The sequence below is a fragment of the Chelonia mydas genome, chromosome 2, assembly GCF_015237465.2.
Source record: "Chelonia mydas isolate rCheMyd1 chromosome 2, rCheMyd1.pri.v2, whole genome shotgun sequence".
NCBI lineage: Eukaryota > Metazoa > Chordata > Testudines > Cheloniidae > Chelonia > Chelonia mydas.
In genome coordinates this window covers 190,454,794-190,473,634 of record NC_057850.1, presented here as the reverse complement: position 1 = coordinate 190,473,634, position 18,841 = coordinate 190,454,794, and the positions used below count along the sequence as shown (strand labels likewise).

At 42.6% G+C, this 18,841-nt stretch overlaps 1 protein-coding gene across 1 annotated transcript in view; it reads left to right on the top strand.

The window, feature by feature from the left end:
- The window catches only part of ZCWPW2 (zinc finger CW-type and PWWP domain containing 2), a 111,479-nt gene that overhangs the window by 8,528 nt on the left and 84,110 nt on the right, over positions 1-18,841 (top strand). Inside the window, exon 2 of the mRNA XM_037890393.2 lies at positions 15,203-15,362. Within this exon, the coding sequence (XP_037746321.1) occupies positions 15,203-15,362 (160 nt within the window). The remainder of the gene's footprint in view (positions 1-15,202; positions 15,363-18,841) is intronic.

Here is an 18,841-nt window from a genome sequence, read left to right as displayed (position 1 = left end):
TTCTCAAACTGTGGATTTGTGTCTCCAGAGACAGCATGTTTGTTAACAGCAAAAATGTTTTAAAATAAATAAATAAATATATAGAGGTGAGAAATAACAGATCTCAACCCTATTGCAAATCCCTCTGCAAATTTGTGTACGCAGAGTCAATCCCTTACCTCTCTCTAAAAGTGCAGAGTTTCAAAAAGTTCAATAAATAGAAGATTGTTGGGGGGCGGAATAGATCTGGACAAGGAGAAGAACTCTGGAGATAAATGTGAGAAGGGAGGAACAGGCAGTAGAAACAAAAGTGAAACTGTTTGTTTCAGCAGCATATTCCAGAAGTCTTGAGGTCTTTCTGAGGGTAGCCTTCATTGATTTGAGATCTACCATGCCATTCTCTCATGAGAAGGGAAAACCTATAATGGCAGCAAGCTGTAAAAGAGACCCAGTTTGGGGAGGTCTCTATCTCTGAGTTGTGAAGAATATGTATTAAGGTTATAATAACCAACAAGAATGTACTTTTATGTAGAAATCCATGACTAAATCGAGTCTTCCTGACTTGTGATTTAAATGATGATTTAAATCAAATCCACCCTGGTAGATTGCCATAGTAGCTAGCATTTTGATGCACTGTTTATAAACTTGCTGCAAGTTACCGTCGTCCAAGAACAGAACCCCAAAAATGACCATGACTTTCAAAAACACACACACACACACAAATGAGGTGTTAGAAAGACCATAAGACATTAGAGTTACATAAACTGTGATAATCACAAAGGCCCCCTTCAGGCCCCCAAGGTAGTGGTTCTGACTGCCAGTCTATTGTCTGAATGAATGAACACCCTTACTAAAAGTGAGTTTTAACAGAAGTGTCCAGGTTTTCTGTCCCCACACAAGATTGTCAGAGCTGCTGGTGCTTCAACAGAAGTGTTTATTACTTTACCAAGAATATGTGTGATGGGAGTGGTCTACATGTGCAAGGAGAATGCTTGTGAGATGTAAGATCTTTCAGAGAAAGAAGATGACTTAGATGACTACTTCTCTTCTGAGTATTTAAAGCCGTAAGAAGCTGTCAAAGAGCTGTCTTAATACTACAACCATGAAAATTTGACGAAGGCCTTCCCAAGAGGTTACTAAGGACACTAAGCCCTGGTCTACACTAGGAGTTAAGGTAGAATTTAGCCTCGTTAAATTAATTTAAACCTGCACCCGTCCACACGACAAAGCCCTTTTTTTCAACTTCAAGAGCTCTTAAAATTGATTTCCTTACTCCACCCCCGACAAGGAGATTAGTGCTGAAATCGGCCTTGCCGGGTCGAGTTTGGGGTACTGTGGATGCAATTAGACAGTATCGGCCTCCGGGAGCTATCCCAGAGTGCTCCATTGTGACCGCTCTGGACAGCACTCTCAACTCAGATGCACTGGCCAGGTAGACAAGAAAAGGCCCGTGAACTTTTTGAATTTCAATTTCCTGTTGGCCAGTGTGGCAAGCTGCAGGTGAGTGCAGAGCTCATCAGTAGAGGTGACCATGATGGAGTCCCAGAATCGCAAAAGAGCTCCAGCATGGACCGAACGGGAGGTACGGGATCTGATCGCTGTATGGGGAGAGGAATCCCTGCTATCAGAACTCCGTTCCAGTTTTCGAAATGCCAAAACATTTGTCAAAATCTCCCAGGGCATGAAGGACAGAGGCCATAACAGGGACCCGAAGCAGTGCTGCATGAAACTTAAGGAGCTGAGGCAAGCCTACCAGAGAGGCAAACGGCCGCTCCGGGTCAGAGCCCCAAACATGCTGCTTCTATGATGAGCTGCATGCCATTTTAGGAGGTTCAGCCACCACTACCCCAGCCATGTTGTTTGACTCCTTCAATGGAGATGGAGGCAACACGGAAGCAGGTTTTGGGGACGAGGAAGATGAGGTTGTAGATAGCTCACAGCAAGCAAGCGGAGAAACCAGTTTTCCCGACAGCCAGGAACTGTTTCTCACCCTGGACCTAGAGCCAGTATCCCCTGAACCCACCCAGCGCGGCCTCCTGGACCCGCCAGGCGGAGAAGAGACCTCCGGTGAGTGTACCTTTTAAAATAGTATACATGGTTTAAAAGCAAGCATGTTTAATGATTAATTTGCCCTGGCATTTGCGGCTCTCCTGGATGTACTCCCAAGCCTTTGCAAAAGGTTTCTAGGGAGGGCAGCCTTATTCCATCCAACATGGTAGGACACTTTACCACTCCAGGCCAGTAACACATGCTCGGGAATCATTGTAGAACAAAGCATTGCAGTGTGTGTTTTCTGGCGTTCAAACAACATCCGTTCTTTCTCTCTGTGTTATCCTCAGGAGAGTGATATCATTCATGGTCACCTGGTTGAAATAGGGTGCTTTTCTTCAGGGGACATTCAGAGGTGCCCGTTCCTGCTGGGTTCTTTGCCTGTGGCTGAACAGAAATGTTCCGCGCTGTTAGCCACGGGGAGGGGAGAGGGGCTAGCCACACGGTGCGGGGAGGCAAAATGCGACCTTGGAATGAAAGCACATGTGCTATGTATGTAATGTTAACAGCAAGGTTTACCGTGAAAGAGTGTGCCCATTGTTCTATAAAATGTGTCTTTTTAAATACCACCTCCACCAGCTGCATGTGTTTCAAGGATCATAGGATCTTCTCGTTCTCCATGTGGTCTCCTTCCCAGAGGCTAGCGAAGATTAGAAGGCGAAAAAAATGCATTCACGATGAAATGCTCTCTGAGCTCAGGCTGTCCTCCCACACTGACAGAGCACAGACGAATGTGTGGAGGCAGACAATGTCAGAGTGCAGGAAAGCACAAAATGACTGGGAGGAGAGGTGGCCGACTGAAGAGAGGGCTGAAGCTGAAAGGTGGAGGCAGGATTCAGTGCTGAGGCTGCTGGAGGATCAAACTAATATGCTCCAGCATATGGTTGAGCTGCAGGAAAGGCAGCTGGAGCACAGACCGCCACTACAGCCCCTGCGTAACCAACCACCATCCAGCCCAAGTTCCATAGCCTCCTCACCCAGACACCCAAGAATGCGGTGGGGATGGGGGGCCTCCGGCCACCAAGCCACTCCACCCCAGAGGATTGCCCAAGCAACAGAAGGCTGGCATTCAATAAGTTTTAAAGTGCTATGTGGCCTTGTCCTTCCCTCCTCCACTGCCCCACCCGGTGCTTCCCTCCTCCACCGCCCCTCCCGGGCTACCTTGTCAGTTATCCCCTTATTTGTGTGATTAATAAAGAATGCATAAATGTGAAGCAACAATGACTTTATTGCCTCTGCAAGCGTTGATCAAAGGGAGGAGGGGAGGCTGGTTAGCTTACAGGGAAGTAGAGTGAACCAAGGGGTGGGGGGTTTCATCAGGGAGAAACAAACAGAACTTTCACACCGTAGCCTGGCCAGTCATGATACTGGTTTTCAAAGCTTCTCTGATGTGCACCGCACCCTCCTGTGCTCTTCTAACCACCCTGGTGTCTGGCTGCGCGTAACCAGCGGCCAGGCGACTTGCCTCAACCTCCCACCGTGCCATAAACGTCTCCCCCTTACACTCACAGATATTGTGGAACGCACAGCGAGCTGTAATAACAGTGGGAATATTGGTTTCGCTGAAGTCTAAACGAGTCAGTAAACTGCGCCAGCGCGTTTTAAACGTTTAAATGCACATTCTACCACCATTCTGCACTTGCTCAGCCTGTAGTTGAACAGCTCCTGACTACTGTCCAGGCTGCCTGTGTACGGCTTCATGAGCCATGGCAGTAAGGGGTAGGCTGGGTCCCCAAAGATAACTATAGGCATTTCAACATCCCCAACGGTTATTTTCTGGTCTGGGAATAAAGTCCCTTCCTGCAGCTTTTGAAACAGACCAGAGTTCCTGAAGATGCGAGCGTCATGTACCTTTCCCGGCCATCCCATGCTGATGTTGGTGAAACGTCCCTTGTGATCCACCAGTGCTTGCAGCACTATTGAAAAGTACCCCTTGCGGTTTATGCACTCGCCGGCTTGTTTCCCCGGTGCCAAGATAGGGATATGGGTTCCGTCTATGGCCCCACCACAGTTAGGGAATCCCATTGCAGCAAAGCCATCCACTATGACCTGCACATTTCCCAGGGTCACTACCCTTGATATCAGCAGATCTTTGATTGCGTTGGCTACTTGCATCACAGCAGCCCCCACAGTAGATTTGCCCACTCCAAATTGATTCCCGACTGACCGGTAGCTGTCTGGAGTTGCAAGCTTCCACAGGGCTATCGCCACTCGCTTCTCAGCTGTGAGGACTGCTCTCATCTTGGTATTCATGCGCTTCAGGGCGGGGGAAAGCAAGTCACAAAGTTCCATGAAAGTGCCCTTACGCATGCGAAAGTTTCGCAGCCACTGGGAATCATCCCAGACCTGCAACACTATGCGATCCCACCAGTCTGTGCTTGTTTCCCGGGCCCAGAATTGGCGTTCCACGGCATGAACCTGCCCCATTAGTACCATGATGCCCACATTTTCAGGGCCTGTGCTTTGAGAGAAGTCTATGTCCATGTCCTCATCACTCTCCTCACTGCGCTGTCGTCACCTACTTGCCCGGTTTCGCTTTGCCAGGTTCTGGTGCTGCATATACTGCTGGATAATGCACGTGGTGTTTAATGTGCACCTAATTGCCAAAGTGAGCTGAGCGGGCTTCATGCTTGCCATGGTATGGCGTCTGCACAGAAAAAAGGCACGGAACGATTGTCTGCCGTTGCTCTGACAGAGGGAGGGGTGACTGACGACATGGCTTACAGGGAATTAAAATCAACAAAGGGGGTGGCTTTACATCAAGGAGAAACAAAAACAACTGTCACACAGAATGGCCCCCTCAAGGATTGAACTCAAACCCCTTGGTTTAGCAGGTTAATGCTCAACCCCCTAAGCTATCCCTCCCTCTGGTATTTCAGGCAGGACTGAATCTCCATTAAAGTTTTCAAGGTGCCCCTGACCAACCTCACCAAAACAATTGTCGGCCGTTGATTTCATGGAGGGAGGGAGGGAGGGGGGAGCAAATCAATAGGAAACAAATCTGGTCTATTTCTTGTTTTGATCCACTCCATCTATCTTTTACATTTTTGGCTGGCAGCAGACGATGCAGTAGGACTGCAAGCCATCCACATCTCCTGGCTGCTCAGCAGAAGATGGTGCAATAGGACTGCTCTCCATCCTCATCTCCTGCCTGCCCGGCAGAAGATGGTAAAATAGGACTGCCTGCAGGACTAAAGAGAATGACCTCCTAATTTAGTCCCTGCACCCATGTCTGCGCAGGTGCTCCTGACCGACCTTACCGAGGAGGCCAGGATCACCTTGGACATGATGACGATGGTTTTCAGGCCTATTGCACTGTCTGCTACCACAAGGCAATGGGTTGCTGCTGCTGTGTAGCAATGCAGTACCGCATCTGCCAGCATCCAGGAGACATACGGTGACAGTGAGCTGAGCGGGCTCCATGCTTGCCGTGGTATGGCATCTGCACAGGTAACTCAGGAAAAAAGGCACAAAACGATTGTCTGTAGTTGCTTTCACGGAGGGAGGGCCTGATGACATGTACCCAGAACCACCCGTGACAATTTTTTTGCCCATCAGGCATTGGGATCTCAACCCAGAATTCCAATGGGCGGCGGAGACTGCAGGAACTGTGGGATAGCTACCCACAGTGCAACACTCTGGAAGTCGACGCTAGCCTCGGTACTGTGGAAGCACTCTGCCGAGTTAATGCACTTAGAGCATTTTGTGTGGGGACACACACAATCGACTATATAAAAACTATTTCTAAAAAACCGACTTCTATAAATTCGACCTAATTTCGTAGTGTAGACATACCCTAAGTAGTCACAGATTGAGAGGTAAAGTTCTAGCATGGATTAGAAACTGGCCAAGAGACAAAAAGCAAACAATAGGAATAAAAAGTGAGCTATCAATATGAAGAGAGTTTAATAGCGGTGTGCTAGGTTCTGTACTAAACCTAGTGTTTAATATATTTACTTATTTTTCTTATATTTTATTTATTTATTTATTTTATTTTACTTATATTTCTTTTTATATTTACTTAGTGATCTGGAGAAGCGAGTAAACACAAATGGGAAAAATTTTATATAAGGCAAAATTAGTTAGTTTCTCTTTTGAGGATTGTGTATATGGTTCCCCACTTTAGGAAGAGGAATGCTTCTGGTTCCCAAGCTTGGAAATTTCTAGCAAGTACTAATTGTTGATGCTACATGTGTGTCCTTTATTGTTCTACCAGAGGTGAAAGTAACTTAAAGGACTTAGTGGTACACAGAGCGGCCGGGGTCCTGGGCAAGGGGGAGCTCTGGGGGGTAGACTCCCACAGCCAGACCTTCAGCACTGCCCAGCCCACGCCGCCCGGGGCTCCGGCGGTGATTTAAAGGGCCCCAGGGCAGCTGCCCCGTTTCCCCCCGCCCCGTCAGCGGCCCTGCCGGTACACAGCAACACTTTAACATCAGCCATATACCGGCCGGTACCGGCGGCCACTTTCTTACCAGTATGCTGTACCGGCTTATTTTCACCTCTCTGTTCTACGCACTCAGACATGGAGTTATAAAATGGACCATAGCCACAACTTCTCCTTGCTTCATTCTGACCACTGAAGGAGCAGTGAGTGTCCTGAAACCTTTCTTTGTCAGTTCTGTTGTTTGTCCTTTCTCATTAGGATTTTATTTCTTGTTGCTCATACGTTGAGTAGCTTTTTTTTTTTTTTTTTCCTGTTGTTAGTGACCTTGTGGGCTCCTTCTAGAGTCTTGCACCTTTGGGCTGTTCAGTTGGGCCATGGGAGATTCTTGGGTCTAGAGATAGGCCTCAAACTCTGAGTTGCTTGCAGCATCATAATGTCAGTCATCAATGACCATCTACAGTGCCTGCGTAAAAGCAACAGTCAAGAGACTTTTCTCTGTCTTGACTTTGCTGCCATAACATTAAAACATTTGGAAGGCCTCCTTGAACTCTATCTCAGGGAGGAGTTTCCTGGAGTTTGATACAGTCTCCAGCGTTGTCAGCATCAAAGAACTTTTGGACTCTGCTTTTAAATTAGCATCTGTGGAGCAACTCTGCTGTACACTTTTGGGGTGGTGGGGTAGGAGAGGAGAGTTTCTCCTCATTTTCTTCACAGTGTTCTATAATGCCCAGCTCAGGTATCTGGGTTGGGAGATTGTCTTCCCTGTATGCTAAGGGCCAAATATACAGCCCAATGTGATTGCTTGGGTGAGATAAAGGGCAGAATTTGGCCCTTTATAAAGAGTGTCAAACACCAGGTTTTTACCTTAACACATAGCAGGAATCTGCTTGAATTCATTTTTTTGAAAAAGCATGTCTATCTTGCTCTTTTTTTGGCTGTTCTTTGGACTGTTAACAGCACTAGTAGCTAGCCTGAAGTACCATTTTTATGAGTTCTAGGGCAATGTATTGAAGTTAGATTACACATTTTTGTCTACCAAAATATGGCAAGGCAAATAGTGAATTTTCTAAGTATTGGCTCAGTCATTTCACTTGTGTTCAGATGTTCATCTCAATTTCATTTCAATTTACGGGGGACACTTCACCTTAATTTTATGTGTGTATAATATGTGTTTGTGTATAAAATGGCACAGCATGTTAATTTCTGCCAGATACTAGAAAAAGGAGAGCAAAAGGGGAAAAAGTAAAAGAAGGAAAGAAGAGAGAGAGAGGGGAAGCTATATAAGGAGGAAAGACAGGAAATATAAAACTCACTGGGACTTCTTTGGGATACAAATCGTTGTAGAATCCATTTCTTGAAAAAGAAATGCTACTGTATTGTGCTAGCATTTTTTGCTCTACTTTCACATTTCCTTTTTCACTTTTGGTTGGGTGTCAGATTTCTAAGGCACATAGGGTTGCCAATTTTCTAATCCCTGAAAACTGAACACCCTGCCCCCACCCCTTCCCTGAAGCCCCACCCGTGCCACACCTCTTCCTCTGAGTTCCCGCCCCACCTTTCCCCCCCTCCATCGCTCGCTCCCCAATCCCCCGGGACTCACCAGCCCCCTGCAGAGCTGGGCTGGGAGGAGCTGACACGGAGCCTGCCCACTTGCCAATAGGGACACGGCAGGGATCAGTCCGTGGAGCGAGGGAGTGGGGTGGGGAAATCGGGGCACAGAGGGGTGCGGAAATTGGGGCACAGTGGGATAGGAGGGCCCGTCCTGGGAGCGAGGGGCTGGGTGGGGGGCCATCCCTGGAGTGAGGGGCCGGGGTGGGGAAATCAGGGCATAGCGGGGTGGGGTTGGTCCCCAGAGTGAGGGGCTGGGGTGGGGAAATTGGGGCACAGCAGGGCAGGACAGGGGCAGACAAGTTAACACAAACACACACCCCTGGATGGCATCAGTACCTACTTTGGAGCCTGGTCCTGGAGTCATTCAGTTCTCTCTCTCAGGCTGGGGGGAAAGAAGAGCAGCAGCTGCTAAGCCCCCCGCCCCAGTGGTGGAGGCTGCTGGAAGCTGCCAGTTTCCCTTTCGACCAGACGTTCCAGTCGAAAAACGGACACCTGGCAACCCTAATTAGGCACAGTAGTAGGCCACCATGTTGATAGCCTAGCCAAACATGGTACTGCTTCCTTGACTGTTATGGCTTCTAAATGTTATGGCTTCTCGTATGTCACTTTGGTGTAAGTTAGTGTGCAACAGAGAGAGATGAAAGGTTCCTGTTCTAAAAAGTTGAAGTCTTGCTACAAGATTACTGCAAGGGAAAAGCTTGACGTCTTTCTCTATGAAAGCCAAAATCTTTTCTTCTCTACCAAATGTTTCTAGTGTAATCTTTGATTTAAACGTTTTCAATTAGTATTTTAAATATAAATAATACCAATAACTAAATTAAATTCCTTAGATTTGAGTCTCTGGGACAGTTACAGATACATTTAATGTAATGGAGGACTGAATGACATAAGTGATAAAATTAAAAACTTTATTTAAAATTAATTCATTAAGGCAAACAGACATTACGGTAAAACCACATACTGCATTTTATATTTACATTCTAAGATGAAATGGTGCATCCAGGGGTGATCAGTTCTTGGATGAGAAGAATGGTATATAATCTCTTTCTCTAATGGTATTTTGATGGTGAATGAGCATGCTAATCTAAAATTAGCATACTGCCCTTTTTATAATCAGTTATAACAACACCCTTTAATTAATTAACATTAAGCTTGCTTTTTACCATATCTGTATTTCTGCTTCCGTAATTAAAATACCTTCTTCTCCCTCACTGGCTATTTAATACTAAATATAATTAACATCTGTGTAAATGCGATTCCAATATCTGTCAATGTAGACAGCATTCTTCCAAAACATTCACATTTTGTTTAAAACTCTTGTTAAAACCTGTTAGGCCCAAGCATGTTATATGACCTGGGATTATGTACCAATTTATCTCTAACTTGCCTCTGAAATATCTCACTTTATTTCATCCACGGTTTAGAAGGCCTCACTATTGACAAGCCTAAATTTATGCTCCATAACCTATTCTCTACTTACATTTCCGCACATTTCTATTACATTTTTATTTAACATAAACAAACATCACTTTGATAGGCTGCGCCAGTCGATGAAACTGTTCTGTGTAGTGAATCTGGGCTCCTACAATTGAAAATAAAGTTGACATCTTGTTCTGAGGACTTTTCACATACATTTTGGTTAAAACCAGTGTGTGTGGATTGGAGTTTTCTGTTCTATAGTATGAGAGTCCTGTCAGATGGAAGCAAGTGCAGTGTGACATCTGATTGAATTTCAACCTGTTTTGCTTACTGTGGTTTTGGAAGCATGTGGACACTTGTAATCTGCAACCTCAGGCAACACACAGTAAAGGCAAGTGGGGACATTGGGAAATTTTTTGGCAAAGATTGATAATGCTTCCCTATGAGAGGGTCAGGGTTGGGATTTCCTTGAAGAAATGCTTATTCATCCCTTTTTCCAGAAATCATTTCTTGATGTGGGCAGTTTCTAACCTTCCTTTTTTAAAGTTATGGCAAAGCTTTAAAAGACTGTTTTAAAGTTTGAAAAGACTGTTGATCCTTAATACCTGTCTTTAGTTCTAGGAATTGTGTGGAGACTGTGGTACTTTCATTGGCTGATAGTCTAGTAGTGTAAAAGGCTAGTTGTCCACCTTAAGTATTTTAGACGTGATCAGCCTTTCAGATCACTGGTCAGGAGATAAAGCTGACTCATCTATGGATCTGGAGGAGAGTGGATGGAGTTGCACTTCAGTGGCTCCATTCCTGCCTTTTGAAGATGACTGCTGAACAAAAGTGGCTGCTGAACAGTTGCTTATCTGCTCCAGAAGCTTTCTCATGTAGGGAATATTAGGGCTCTACTGTCCATTCTGTTGAATGTGTATATAAGGATACAGAGAGAGAAGCAGTGCCATCTGTGTGCAGATGACTCAGTGCTGTGTCTCCTTTTCATTGGAACTATATAATGCTCTGCCTTTGTATTCTTGATGTCTGGCCAGGTAGAGTCCTGCACGAGAACGAGTTAAGTAGAGATTAGGGCTCTCGATTAGTCGCAGTTAACTCAAAAAAATTAATTGTGATTAATCACAGTTTTAATTGCACTGTTAAACAGACTACCAATCGAGATTGATTAAGTATTTTGGGATGTTTTTCTACATTTTCAAATATATTGATTTCAATTATATTGAAATATTCAATATATTCAAATATATTGATTTCAATTATAACAAAGTGTACAGGGCTCATTTTATATTTTTATTATAAATATTTGCACTGTAAAAATGATAAACAAAAAAATAGCGTTTTTCAATTCACCTCATACAAGTACCGTAATGGAATCTTCATAATGAAAGTGCAACTAACAAATGTAGATTTGGGGGTTTTTTTTTGTTACATAACTGCACGCAAAAACAAAACAAGGTAAAACGTAGAGCCTACAAGTCTGCTCAGTCCTACTTCTTGTTCAGCCAATCACTAAAACAAACAAGATTGTTTACATTTATGGGAGATAATGCTGACTGCTTCTTATTTACAATGTCATGAAAGTGACAACAGGTGTTTGCATGGCACTTTTGAAGCTGGTATTGCAAGGTATTTACATACCAGATATGCTAAAGATTCATATGTCCCTTCATGCTTTGGCCACCATTCCAGAGGACATGCTTCTATGCTGATGACACTCATTAAAAAAATAATGCGTTTATTAAATTTTGACGGAGCTCCTTGGGGGGAGAATAGTATGTCCCCTACTCCGTTTTATCCACATTCTGCCATATGTTTCATGTTACAGCAGTCTGCGATGATGACCCAGCACATGTTGGTTGTTCAGTTTAAAAACACTTTCACTGCAGATTTGACAAAATGCAAAGAAGTACCAAAATGAGCTTTCTAAAGCTAGCTATAGCACTCGACCCAAAGTTTAATCTGAAGTGCCTTCCAAAATCTGAGAGGGACGGGGTGGGGAGCATGCTTTTAGAAGTCTTAAAAGAGCAACACTCCAATGCGGAAACTACAGAACCCAAACCATCAAAAAAGAAAATCAACCTTCTGCTGGTGGCATCTGACTCAGATGATGAAAGTGAACATGTGTCGGTCTGCACTGTTTTGGATCATTATTGAGCAGAACTCGTCATCAGCATGGATGCATGTCCTCTGGAATGATAGTTGAAGCATGAAGGGACATATGAATCTTTAGCGCATCTGGCATGTAAATATCTTGCGATGTTGGCTACAACAGTGCCATGCGAACGCCTGTTCTAGCTTTCAAGTGACATTGTAAACTAGAAGCGGGCAGCATTATTTCCTGCAAATGTAAAAAAAAAAAACGTATTTGTCTGAGTGACTGGCTGAACAAGAAGTAGGACTGAGTGGACTTGTAGGCTCTGTTTTACATGGTTTTGTTTTTGAGTGCAGTTCTTTTTTCTACATAATTCTAAATTTGTAAGTCCAACTTTCATGATAAAGAGATTGCATTACAATACTTGTATAAGATGAATCAAAAATAATTTTTTTAAAGCACAAATATTTTTAATAAAAAATAAATATAAAGTGAGTACTGTACTCTTTGTTCTGTGTTGTCACTGAAATCAATAAAAAGAACAGGGAGTACTTGTGGCACCTTAGACTAACAAATTTATTTGAGCATAAGGTTTCATGGGCTAAAACCCACTTCATCGGATGCATGCGGTGGAAAATACAGTAGGAAGATATATATACACAGAGAACATGGAAAAAATGGGTGTTACCATACACACTATAAAGAGAGTGATCAATTAAGATGAGTTATTATCAGCAGGAGAAAAGTGAGTGACCAGGGAGATTGAAGTGTTCTCCGACTGATTTTTTAATGTTATAGTTCTTGACATCTGATTTGTGTCCATTTATTCTTTTACGTAGAGACTGTACAGTTTGGCCAATGTACATGGCAGAGGGGCATTGCTACATGATGGCATATATCACATTGGTAGATGTGCAGGTGAACATCTGCAGCCTCAGATAGTGTGGCTGATGTGATTAGGTCCTGTGATGGTGTCCCATGAATAGATTTGTGGACAGAGTTGGCAATGTAATCAATGTATTTGAAAATGTAGAAAATATCCAAAATATTTAAATAAATGGAATTCTATTATTTAACTGCGATTAATTGTGTGGTTGATTGCAATTTCTTTAAGTGTGCAATTAATCACAATTTTTTTAAATCACTTGACAGCCTTAGTAAAGATCCATCCAGATAAGATGATATGCTGCTGTATAGATGGAACTACCCAGAGAAAGTGGGAAAGATGATAGTAGCTTCCTCTCTGGAGGGGAGTGTGAGCCCTTTATTAGTGAGATTCACAATCTCAAGCTGTTGTGGATGCTTGGCATTGCTGGAGTCCCAGGTAGCTACAGCAGCTAGAAGTACATTTATCTGTCTTTCTTTGGTGAGGAGATTGAAATATTTCCGTTGTGATGTGGATCTTGCTATATTGCTTTTTTGATGTATAAAGAAGGCTTAAAAGGTGCGAGGTATAGTTTTAGTTTGTTTTTTTTAAATTTGGCTTGTTTTTTATTAGAAATTCAGTTATTGTCTGACCTGGAAGACTCGGATCTTGGAGAAATAGTGAAGTGAAAGCATCATAAAAGCCAAAAGAGAAAAAGCTGAGCAGTTTAAGTTCCTAAACCAGGCGTGGGCAAACTTTTTGGCCCGAGGGCCACATCGGGGTTGCACAACTCTTTACACTAAGCCATAGAAGACCAGTATTGACATTTCTGATATTTCTAAGCTTAAAAAAAAAAAAAGGAAAATCTTTTGACTTTTATGCATCATAAAGAAGAAAAAAAGAGCAAAAGTTCAGTTTTTCAAAAATCCTTTGTAGTTCATTTTTAATGATAATTTTCATATGTACTTATTTTGTACTTATATTATTGATTTGCTTCAGTTGATTTTTTTTAAATCTATAAATATTCATATTGTTTGGGTCCTGGCTACCCCAGAGACTACTTATCTATGCACTATCACAACAGTTGAGATCCATTTAGGTTCGGTAGCTGACAAAACCCTAAATGTGAACCTCATTTTGCACAGGAGGGGTTTGCACAGGAGGGGTCTTTTGCTCTGGAATTTCCTTCCACTGTTGGTCCAGTGAAGTCCAAGTCTGCTGACCTTCAGTGCATAATGTAAAGGACATCTCTTTACTTAAGGCTTGAGTCAGTTACCTTCACTCATACGAAATAGTACCTCACTCTGTAAGTGGTCTGGTTGATTTCAGTAGAATTGTTTGCAGTGCATTACTCATTAGGAGTAAAAGTGGCAGATTCTGGTCATTGTGCTTTTTGGCTTGAGGGATAGTACTTGGGTCAGATGAGTGTTGTTTGTAAGAGGGTCATTGTACTCTTCCTTGGGTATGCGTGCCTCAGTTTACCCTTCCATACCTTTGGGTTAACTACATATCACAAAATGATAGTTCTAAATAAAAATGTACACTTCTGGGGTCTGATTATGAGTTATCAGAATCTGTTTAACTGTTCAGCCTTGTATCGGGCTTCCCAAGTTTAATTGGCTCTTTCCCTAGCTTCAGAGTGACGCAAGGGTCAGCATAAGGGTTTCCCATGTCTCACACCATATCCTCTTGTTTGCAGGTATTTCTTCTAAGACTATTCCAGACCCTTGGCTGATGCTATACAGCCAGCAGCTGTCCTTCTGCTGTCTCTCTGGAGAGCACCACACAATACATTTCTCATTTCCCTGGCCTCCCCGAGTCTGAGCCTAGAGCCCTGCTTTATATAGTCTTGACAGCCAGTCACATGCCCCTAAGTCACAATCCTTTCTCTTGAGTCTGTTTGCACTGTTGCAAGAAGCTGTTTCCTTCCTGAAGTAGAAGGTTAACACTCTTCCTGCCAATTCTATGGTGGGGTCTTCACAGTCCATCACAATGTGGATAAAGGAAAGAGTTCTTTCCATTTTTCAGTTTTGTTGTTTTTTTAAATTTGCTTTTTAACATTTTTCTTTAATTGTATATACACAAAGAGGTTATCATGGGATGAATAAAAAATAATTATTTCACAGCCATGTTTCCCATGCTTCTTATGATGGGTGTTTCTCAGTCTCTTAATACAAGTACCTTACCACCATTTTTTTTTTCACACTAAACAAATATCAGGTCATCTCTACCTGAATGAAAGGAAGTGAGACTCTTGCGTGTGTAATGAATCAAAGTAACATGGCATGCAGATTTTCAGTGCTAATGAGAAGCTTTTTCAAAACCGTAGCATGGAGGAGGAACGCAATAAATTCAAATGTTCATCAGGACAATTGTAGTTTGAAATCTGATACTGCAGGCAGATAAGAAGGGAGATTTACTATCTGTCCATTTCACGTTCCTCTTATATTTTTTATAATTGTATTTGACAAGTTGGCCAGGACAGTTTCAAGCAAAGAAGACCTGAAGGTGATCTCTTACCCCAGAGCTACACAAGGTGACTAGGAACCTAAATGAAACGAAGAACTAAACTGGTACAATTAACAGTCTTTAGGATCACCAGATATTGGTGTATGCGTTTATCTGACCTTTGTGACAAAACTATTGTTACTATTATATTTATTATTTATAGCACACTAAAATATGCTAGACACTTTAGGTATTGCAGATAGGAAGAAACTTAAATATTTGGTGGTAACTGAGGTATTAATAACTGTTTCAAAATATACATTTCTAAGTGTCTCAATTTTTTTTATTTTTAAAGATGGCCTGGCATACTTTGTCCTGATCCTCTTAATGGACAATATGTGACATATGACTTGGATGGATATGTAGAAAGCAATCATGTAGAATTCTTAGGTGATCCCCATTCCAGAGGTTGGGTTGCTGTGAAATATATTAGCCGTTACCCTAGCTCAATTAAGGTAGGTAGATTAATATATTAACATTTCATAATACTGGCATTTTGGGTGGGTGGGTGGGTGGGTGCGTGTTAAATATTCTAAAATAATTTACTTCATATATTTACTCTTAAAGTGAATGAAAATTGATATATAATCTGAATCAATAATAGGATATTGGTTTAGGTATAATAGCTACCATGACAAAGTTCCTCCTCTACCTTGGTGGGTCTTGTGCTTATTGGCAGATTTGCTCACCTTGGAGATTCATGTCAGCCCTCAGTTTGGCCGTTTTCATGAACCCACAGTCCAGGTCAACTCCTCCGGTATCAAGTAGGGAGCTGTGGGGGATGGGGGGAACCTGGGCCCACCCTCTACTCCAGGTTCCAGCCCAGGGCCCTGTGGATTGCAGCTGTCTACAGTGGCTCCTGTAACAGCTGCGTGAGAGCTACAACTCCCTGGGCTACTTCCCCATGGCCTCCTCCCAGCAGCTTCTTTATTCTCACCACAAGACCTTCCTCCTGATGACTAATAATGCTTGTACTTCTCAGTAGTACGCCTTCTCACTCTCAGCTTCTTGCGCCTCTTGCTCCCAGCTCCTCGCACATGCATCACAAACTGAAGTGAGCTCCTTTTTAAACCCAGGTGCCCTTATTAGTCTGCCTTAATTGATTCTAGCAGCTTCTTGATTAGCTGCAGGTGTTCTAATCAGCCTGTCTAACTTAATTGTTTCCAGAAAGTTCCTGATTGTTCTAGAACCTTCCCTTAACCTTACCCAGGGAAAAGGGACCTACTTAACCTGGGGCTAATATATCTGTCTTCTATCACTCTCCTGTAGCCATTTGGCCTGACCCTGTCACACTACAAATAACATTGTGTTAACTGTTTGGAAACTTGGGGTCACTTTTAAGAAATTAAGGATGTAAAATTTAAAAGTCAGCTAATAAAATTATTTTTTATTCTGATGGATGTAAAAAGCAGATTCAGATGAGACTATGCAGTTGCATTTAAAAACACATTTCTGTTCCCTGTAGCAATTTCTATATATTTCAGAAAAACTAAACTTTCAGTAATAGCCTCATGCAGAAAGACATTAAGGAGAGTAACCAGTTTTACAACTCTCATACAGAGTATTCCACTTTTTTCTTACAAATTTTTTTTTTCTGCACCATACACTTACAGTTGCAGGCAACTCAAAAGCACACTAGTAATTACTGGTTTACTACTGATTTAACAAACCTAAAAGACCACCACCTATTTCTAAGTTATTTCCAATTAGTCTGTTTTTGCTGTATTTTTAAAAATGAGCCTTGAAAACAAAAAATGTGCATTTATTGTCAATGTGAACTAGAAAAAAATGTAGTCACAAATATTTGCCATAAAACTGCCTCACTCAAGGCTACTCCAAATCTGCAGCTTTTTCACATGTAAAATGCCCAGTGAAATAATATACTCTTTTTGTTGCCAAGAGAGGGCATCATAATAGCCTTGTCAAAATGTTTCGTACCTGCCCTGCCCATGCTTCCCTTGAGGCAAAGATGCCACTTTGGGGGTTGTATTGATTGTCTGTGGTCATATGTGGCCACATGTCTGTGGTACTTCATATGTGGTGGCCTTGCGGACTTGTTTACGCTAGCAGAAGTCTGGGTAAAGGCCTCAATTCTGCAGTATGTAATTTAAGAGTGAATCTTGATTATCCACTTTGTAAATTAGATATTCCTCTTAAGTAAACAGTCAAATAGCTCATTTGCCATGTGGTGTCCTTGCACCACAGAGTGTACCTTTTCTCTATTTTCAGACATCTACAGACAAAGAGACTGAATTTGTCCCCTGGATCCCTGGAAACTGAACAGCTTACTCAGAAAATTAAACTCTAGCATATTGACACCAGCAGCAAGGCTTCAGTCCCTTCCCATCCAATGCTCTCAAGACTGGAGCAGGGCTCTCAGTTTTAAAGGATTTCTATGTTAACATAGTTATCAGAATGGCTCTCAGAAATTACCTCTGTTTTTGTGTGTGTGTGTGTGGACAACCGTTATCAAGATGCTGCCCTTTGTCCTTTCTACCACACCAACAGTATTTACCAAGGGCCTAGCAATGGCCACCACCCATCTCAAGCATCAAGGTATTCCTGTATGTAGAAGTCCAACATAAGTCCAACAGTTTCAATTTTTAAGTCTCTTGATAAACTGGGACACGTCCACACTTGTACAAGCCCAACAAATCTCCTTCATAGGGGCTATCCTGAACTTGTGTTAGGCCAAGGCATATCTTGTAGCACAGAGTTTCAGGGAAATTTATTAAGCAACCCTACAAAAGCAGTGATAATTCACCTGAGGCTTTAGGTCTCCTGGGCTGTTCCATTTGTCACTTTATGCTTATGAATGAAGCTGGTACAGCACTGATTGGCAGCAAAATTAACTCCAAACATGAACTACATGGGAGCTTTCCAGAGCATGTTTCCATAAGTCTTCAGGATTCTCTGCTAGTGAGAATTCCCAGACACTGTTCTGCAGGATTTTATTTAATTTTCATTCTCAACTGTTATGATCATCACAGACACATCTGGTGTGTGGACTGGAGAGCTCACCTTCAGGAGGTTGATATACCAGATAGTCTACTCTCTTGTGGACTATGAAGCTCAATATAAGTGTTCTGGAACTCAGTTAATTGTCGGCTCTAATACATATATTTCTTGCAGCTGGCCAAAAGCTATATTATTCAAGTGCTAAGAGCAATATGGTAGCTATGTGTTATATTAACAAAAAGGACATTCTTACTCAACAACTGTCAGCAGCCAGTGGCCCTGTGAGAGTGGTGCCTGGCTCTTGAAGTACACCTGATACCTCTACATCTGACACAAAGAACATTTGCTAGCAGGTTCAGGATTCAGACAAAACAGAAGTTGTCACTGGAAAGACCATGGTGGATCTGCTGTTCAAAAATTTGGGTCATTTGTCCATAGACTGTCCTGCTGCTCAATGGGAAGAGACACATCCTTGGTTTTGCTTCAGAGCAGGGATGGATGAAGATTTGATCACAGATGCATTTCTGTTGGCTTGGAACAAAGGAATTCTTTACATCTTCCCACTGATTTCATTGATCCAATGAGTAATCAGAAGAATGCAACAAAACATAGTTCAAGTTGTACTGGCTGCTGCAGGAGGGGCCAGACAATATTGGTACAGAGATGAAGATCTCTTATAGGAGTCTCCATTTCTTTAAATGGTATTAACTGATTTTCTCTTTCAAGAAGACTCATCTGGCATCCTAATCCAGAGTTGCTTCACCTTGTGCTTTGGTTCACAGAACAATGAGTAAATCTGCCCTCATGTGCTGTGGAAGTGCAGGATATTCTGCTACTATCTAGAAATCTATTTACTCTGAAATGTTACACTTGGAAGTAGAAAAGGATTTTCCTCTATGGGTAGAGGAAAACAGTCCGTCTCCTCTTGCAGCAACCATATAACTTATTTGGAGTATTTATTGCATTTAAAGTATCT